General features: G+C 40.0%; 1 protein-coding gene across 1 annotated transcript; it reads right to left on the reverse strand.

The window, feature by feature from the left end:
• Window positions 1–5382: 5382 nt before the first annotated feature.
• On the reverse strand, window positions 5383–6740 carry LOC127293607 (two pore potassium channel b). Its single transcript, XM_051323250.2, has one exon. The coding sequence runs from the start codon at window positions 6614–6616 to the stop codon at window positions 5522–5524; it is 1095 nt and encodes a 364-aa protein (XP_051179210.1). The 5' UTR covers window positions 6617–6740; the 3' UTR covers window positions 5383–5521.
• Window positions 6741–7849: the final 1109 nt, after the last annotated feature.

Consider the following 7849-nt stretch of genomic DNA (forward strand, 5'->3'; position numbering starts at 1 on the left):
TTTTATGTTGAGCTATGAGAGTGAATGGACTTATGCTTTATTTTGATGGCTTACAGGCATTAAAACCAGAACACCAGATTTTACTAAAAGAATCAGAGGAATAGAAAAGGTATTTGTCGGATGCTACATAGATGACTACACCGTTTCATCAACCTTGTTGTGTATCTCATCTGCGTGAGTATGATAAGACACCTAGAAAAATTCTATGAAGTGATGTCATTGTGCACTCTACATAACTAGATGGACATCTGTGTAGAGTGAGGGGTTGCTTGGTTTAGGAGAAAAATGGACAACATCTAAGAATCCATTTTAGCTTACAGTTGTCCTTATATTTAAAATAAGAATATCATGATGCACAATATCTTTGGAGTAAATCTCTTGCAAACGAAATTATAGTTTGTACCTCGGTATCTATCTGTGCCTGTAAAATGACCACTTCCAGTAAGACTATGCTGAAGTGTCCTTGTTATGTTCTTGTGATGAGTCATTTCCAGTAAATCGGGCTGAACAAATTCCTTGTTTCAGCAATTATATTTATTTTGGAAAAAAACATAAGTACTATTATTATAAGAAATTATGATAACTTTCTTGTATGTGATGATCATCGAGATACGATTTTCCTTGCACTGCAAAAAAAACATCTACAAATTGTATCAACATTCCATAGAAAATCTATTGTTGGAATCTACAAAGAAACTATAGTGACCATGCCAGGACACTAAATCAAGACGCTTAAATAAAATATGTATCAGAAAATATCACGCAAGGTAATCTTGCAAGTATAAATGAATATGTTCATGCAATCTGAGTGGACATGTGATGTTTCCACGACAATGTTGGTAAGAGTTTCCTGGTTTGATATTTGCTTGCTCTTATTCCTGAAAATCAATTGTTCTCTTCGCAATACTCTGCTTCGATAAATAATTGTTGTCAGAAACTTACTCATGCAAGGCTACACGCAGTTGGCAGCCCTGGAGCAGTATGCACACTCAGCCTCCCAAACAACATCATATTCTTTCCAACGATGTCACCATCACTAAACATAGATTGATTAACTTCGTTGGCACAAAATACTTGCCAGGTGACAGTTTCTGTCATTCGGTTGTTCAAATAACATGCTCTTTAGTATTCCCTAGCAGATGGTTGGTTTCAGATTTCTCCTCTTGAATAATATTATTGCACCTTGCAGAAGGTATCGGCTCGCAGAGGCACCATTTCCTAATGAATGGATTCCTTTTCCATTGGCTGAACGCTTGAACCCTTTTTTCAGGGGCTGAAGGCTTGTACCTTCATAACAAAGATCATGGTTTTCTTTCACACCACGGTCATGTTTTGCAGATCGGTTTGTTTTGTTTCCTTCCCCTCAAATAAACTTGTGTGTTGTCGGAACAGATTGGACGTGGGTGGGAGAACAAATCAGGGTGCTGATGTGACATATTTGTTGAGTTGGATAGGCTGCACGTAAATAGAAATAGGACAGTGGGGATGATCTATATAGGATAGGTGATGTGCATTGCTGGTTAACGGATGATGATTAATGCAAGTAAATCGTTGGCGTGTCTTCAAAAGTTCTTATCATTGTAATGTTTTGCATGGTTAGGTCTTGAATTTGTCAATACTTTTCTACTTATAATCCAATCTCATGTTGTAGTCTCTAGAATTCCTGCACGTTGTGCATGCTGTATTTTGTGTGGAATGGAGTAATGCATTCCTAAGGTTGTTTTGCGTGCAACTAGGTTTCTTCAACTGTTTTAGTGGGATCATATTACCTGACGTGAACTTTGTTCTCTTGGTTTTAACTATTCTCTTCGGTGATTTTTTGTAGAAAAGATGGGCGTGGAGGGCTGACCAAAGTTTTCAAGGATATGGTTTTGAATGATGCACAAGCCCATGTTTCCTTGGTAGGGGCTCAATGATGATCAACATTCTTTAAGGTGATATCCATTTACTATAAGTATAATAAGGTGTATATGAGTTGAGGTATTTTACTTATTTTGATAGATGACATCTTCACTTAAAATTTTGTAACTACTTGACCAATTCAACACACCAATTTGGTCCAGGATAAATGAAATTTAGCACTAATAATTTAAGAAAGCATAGTGTATCTTTATTGACTAGGTAGTGCTGATAAATTGAGATTGAGGAAAGGCTTTGCCAATAAAATAGTGAAGAGGAGCTATATTGAATTTTTTTTTGCTTCAACTAGCTTAAAACAAACAATTGACTATTATCGGTTAAATATGTAAACTGTTAAGAAACTTTTCTAGCGAGGAGTTGGAGACACAGCGAGGATGGCAAACAACTTTTCTTCAGCTGATATTATGACAATATGTTATTTTAATTTGCCCTTGAGAGTAGTTATCAAACCACATGTGCAACTTTTGGGCTGATACTAATTTTTAGGTCTAAGAGACAAGAAGTGTATGCTCTTGCAAATATCTTATCACTTGTTTGTGTCTTCTTGAATTATTTGACAAAGCCCTATCCTGTGTGGTGTGGACGATATCCAAACTAGGAATCCTTGAAGGCATAAAGAGTGCAGGCGTTCGCTCACCAATTAGAGAGAAGACATTGAAGAGTTCGGGCGATCGCTGACCGTGTGGTGTGGTGTGGATGATACCCGAAATTGAAGACTGCACAAGTAGATCAACCGGAAGAAATGTTATCTTTAATATGCTTGATGTTAGAAATAACTTGTAAATGTTACAGTAGTTATCTTTAAACCATGAACATGTGTTGATGTGTTGTTCTAAGCAACACCAAACTGAAGAGAACATGTTGGTGCATGTTCAGTAAAAAAATGTGCTTAGAAAGGACTAGGAGCAAGTGTTAGAGTAAAGGATAGACAGTTGGAAGATGACGCACATGACAAGGAACATGATACTGCTTGGTGTATTATTTATTTTTGTGCTAATGAATAACAAGAGTGTATTTTGGTTCTAACCTATCTTGGATGCACTAGCTAAGTATCTGAATGAGTGGTTACATTTGCGGTAATAGTTACACGTATGTATTGTTTGGAGTTTTGTAGTCCTATTGTAACAAAGTGAATCATCTTGAAGATGTAACTTGCAGAACAAATTGTACAAATCATTCATGATATAATTATGATCATGAGCCTAAGAAGAAATTGTTTGCAATTTGTGCTCATGAGGAGAGAATCATTCTACATTTTCCTTTTTAGAGTAAGACATAAGTACCTGTGCATCCATGCATAATCATGATGCTTGTGTTACAGAATTGTTTCAATCCATCTACATTAAGATTGTTGCATTTTTTATTTTCCTCCCAATTTTAGTGAATATTATCATATATGCCGTTCGGCAACATGGAATTTTGATTTTTGGAAATAGTTTTATTTTCTCATATTTTAGAATTTATTTATTTCATTCACTGTTTGGAGTACAATGACAATGTTGTTGGAGTGGTGACTGTGAAGTGCAATAATGATATCGTTGGTGTGAGGTGACTACAATATACAAAGACAACGCAATGGTGAAAGAGGTGCATCCATATAGGATATAAGAGAAGGAGAATAGGTGACTAAATCAATGGTCAAAGTAACCCCACATTGCCTTTCCCACTGTGAATTATATTGTCATTGTTAGAATATTTATTTGCATAATTTTGACATGTGTGGTACGGAAAAGAAAACTTGAGAGACCGTAGCAACGCACGGGCATTCAACTAGTGAATTTGTAAATATCAAGAAAAATCGTAAAATCTAAGATTTTGTTGGATATTGTCTCTCCCCAAAGTTCGTAGACTCAATTAACAGTAATTTCTCCTATCTTTTGAATGTCTTGTTTTCCCATGCCCTCCTCAAAACTCTGATCCTTCACGTCTTCATTCTCATTCGCTATACCGCCTCCCATGCCTTCTTTCTCCTCAGATTTGTCGCCTCCCGCACCATTGTTGGTGTCATCATGGTGAATTGGTGATGTCGGCGAAGCCAGTGTAGTCCATTCTACCTGAGCATCCACGGACGGAAAAAACCCTACCACAACAAGGTGCCCTGCAAATACGAGGGGGCAAAGCTAGCCCACAAATCAGTGAAAGACACGTTTGCCTTGTCTCTAGATCGATAACCTCAATATGGTGAAAGATAATCGCAACTCTCGTTGGAAATTTATGGAAACTACCTTTATATAGATCGATGTTTTCATTTGGCACGCGTGGGGACAAATTATTTTACGGAAGACAATCTAGCTAAGCGGAACTTTCATGTGAGCAAGAACGAGATGCTTTGTGACAAGGACAAAACGATTCTGCACTTGTTTATTTATGCCCTTTTGGATAGTTTTTGTTTGAAAATTGGCTAATGGATTATTGAAAATCCTAATGCCAAATTTGGGTGTAAGTTTGTGCTTTACATCACGCAATTTAAAATTGTCACAATGATCTTGTTATAACAAAAGAAAAAAGATCATTGTGCGTCATTTACGTACTTTCAAAAAAGAAAAGTCATGCTATACGATTGGCGTACTCTTAGAAAAATAGAAAAAAAAAACAATACCTCATCTGTTGCAAGTTAATCGTATGACTACTGATAAAATCCGCTTGTGGTCAGGACTTTAGCGTGCAGAGGTGTGGGCTTCGTCTAGACTCTGGGTGGAGTGTCTTGTAGTTGTAGACGATACCGTTAGCTTTATTCAACAAATTTGTGTGGCAATCTGACAATATGGTTGATGTTACCTAAATGTGACATGTAATCTCTGTTGTGGGGCTCCTCTGCCCCGTGCTTTTCTAAGTTTATTTTCTCTGCAAGATTCGACATTTTGCAATATAAGATTTAAAGATGATCGTGCACAGTTACATATTTTCTAAGTTTTCCAACTACACTTTATTTTTCAAGGAAACTCCTTTTAATTATACCCCCTCAGTTTTAATGAATAAGGCTCAAAACATTCTCTAAGTTTGACCAATGTGACAAATATATAAACATTTACTATACCAAACCAATATTAGTAGATTCACCTAAAATATATTTTCATAGTAATATTTTTATTTTATATTGTAGATATTTATATTTTCTTCTTCATATTTGATCGATTTGTAAACTTTGACCTTTGATTAAATTTGTAAGCCTTATTCATCAGAAACGGAAGTAGCATTTGGCTAATAGTATAGTATATTTACATATTATAAAAGTATAAAGTATTATCTCTGTCTATAAAAGAATATCAAAAGTTTATATAAATTTAGATTTATCTAGGCATTTTATATATATATATATATATATATATATCTAAATTTAAATAAATTTTCATCATTTTTTTATGACGGAGGGAGTAATACATACTCCTCGGTCCTAGAATAATCTGCTCAACCTTTTCTCGATACAAATCTATTTAAAATATTTTTAGATGCAAGTGTAGATAAACTTAAGCAGTTTATTTTGAGACGGATGAAGTATGTAATTTAATTTTCAAATCTTAATTTCTCGGCACCTAAACTACACAAACATTTTGTACAAACCAGTCGTATTAGCTAACCACAAAGTCAATAAAATCAGCTATCAGGCCGTGGGCTGCGCGGCGGCGAGGTCGGATGGGGAGAGCGTGCCGGAGTGGTCGGCGTCGAGCCTGTGGAACTCCTCTAGGAACTCGGCGATATCCTCCTGGCTAATCTTCCCGAGCTCCTTGAGCTTATACAGCACGAAGTCCGCCGCTCCGACGCGCTGGTCTCCGTCCATGTCGGCCGCCTCCAGGTCCGCGCTCGTCGTCCGCCGCGTGACCACCCACCGCGCGAGCTGCCTCTGCCGCCGCTCCGCGTACAGCTCCGCCACGTACAGGAAGAAGAGCGCCACCACCACCGTGCTCACCGTCACCCACACCACCGCGAACGCGCGCCCGGGCCGGGACGTGAAGCTCCGGTCGCCGTACCCCAGCGTCGTCACCGTGGAGCACACGCAGTAGAAGGCGTCCACGGGCCGCATCCCCTCCACCTTCCACAGGAACAGCGTCCCGGACGCCACCGACACGACCAGCAGCACCGAGGAGGCGTAGAGCTTGTATCGCGTCCTGTTCGCCGCCTCCGTGGCGCGGAGACGCGCCCGCGCCGGGTAGGCGGCGTTGGCGTGGACGGCGCGGAAGAGGAGCGACTCCTGCTTCTCGACCAGGTAGTCGGCGGACTTGCTGAGGAAGGTGCCGACGACGGCGACGCCGGCGAAGGCGAAGGCGCTGGCGAGGAGCTTGGCGGCGTCGCTGGACGGGACGAGGTCGCCGTAGCCGACGGTGGTCATGGTGACGACGCAGAAGTAGAGGGCGTCGAGCGTGCGGCTGCCGCTGCGGTGCCCGGACATGTGGTCCATGGCGAGGTAGAAGGCGGCGGTGCCGGCAAGGAGGTAGGCCAGGAGGAGGAGCCCCACCAGGCGGAAGCTCGGGCGGCCGCTCTCGAACACTTTCTTGGCGCTCGCGGTCTTGTCGGCGTTGTCGGGGGAAGGGGGAGCAGGAGGACGAGGCTCCTCTGAGGCCGCAGGGTCCGAGGATGGCGCCGTCCGGCAGCGCCGGAACCTCTTGACCCCATTCCGCTGCTTCTGTTGGATGTCACCAGCGGCAGCTGGATCGCCGACGCCGTGTAGCAACGGTTGCTGGATGCCATTTGCCGCCATTCCGATTGTACAGGTTTTGGCCGATAGAGCTGCAGCAGCGAGGCTGATGTCCAGAGCAGAGAAAGAGGATATGCTCTGCTCCACGGACTCCGTCTCTCTTTCACGTGTGAGGAGCACAGCCGCACACATGTAACTTGCTCGAGTATTCGACAGATGGGGTATATGTCACGTGGCAGCCTAATACGGTTTTTTAGTTGAAGTAAAGTGCACCGGCACTCCTAAAAGTGTCGAGTTTCGGTTACTTTCATCTTATTTAATTTTTTCAGGTAAAACGCTTTATTAATAAAATACCTTTAGGCTAGTTACACTGAAAGTAACATAGATGAGTAAGTGGGGAGTAACATAATGTGGTATCATGTAAACTCATATTTATTGTATTATAGATTCGTCTTATCTTGTAAAGTGTGATGTTATGATAATATAGCTACTCCATCCTGCCCGTTTTATGTTGTGTATAATTTTTCGTTCAAGTCAATGTGTATAAAATTTAACGAAGAATATAGATAATAATACAAAGATCTACTATGACACATACATATAATATGAAAATATGTTTCATGAAAATTCTACAAATATTCTTTTGTTGTATATGTTTGTATTTTTATTAATATAGATGAAAAAGAGGGATATTTCCATGGAGCTGAAGGAACTAGAAGATATTGAAGAAAATGGAAATTTGTCTCCAGACCAAAAAAAAGGTCTTGTATCAAGAATTATTAAAAATCCTTGATAATGAGGAATGCTTCTGCAACAAATATCAAGAGAAAAATGGCTGTTACATGGAGATAGCAATTCTGCTTTCTTTCATAGAGCTTCTAATGGTTGCAAAATCCTTGATTGTAATGCTTTATGTGATCTTGGTGCAAGTATTTCTGTTATGCCTAAGAAACTCTATGATATGCTTGACTTGCCACCATTGAAATACTGTTATTTGGATGTTAATCTTGCTGATAATTCTATAAAGAAACCTTTGGGGAGGTGATACGTCCAATTTGCATCACTATTTTATATCATAATTTGCTGTTATTCATTGATATATTTCATATTGGAACACAATACTTATGTTATTTCATCTATTTTGCATGTTTCATGATTATTTGGAGATCGCGCACCGGAGCCAGGATTCTGCTGGAAAAAGCACCGTCAGGATGCAATATTTCGGAAGATCAACTGTGGAAGGAAATTATACCAAAAATCCTATTTTTCCAGATGACGGAGAAAGCCAGAAGGGGG

This window comes from Lolium perenne, chromosome 4, assembly GCF_019359855.2.
Source record: "Lolium perenne isolate Kyuss_39 chromosome 4, Kyuss_2.0, whole genome shotgun sequence".
Lineage (NCBI taxonomy): Eukaryota > Viridiplantae > Streptophyta > Magnoliopsida > Poales > Poaceae > Lolium > Lolium perenne.

Excerpts from the sequence above, each read along its gene's own strand:
- LOC127293607 (XM_051323250.2), bottom strand. The coding sequence starts at position 6,616 with ATGGCGGCAAATGGCATCCAGCAACCGTTGCTACACGGCGTCGGCGAT.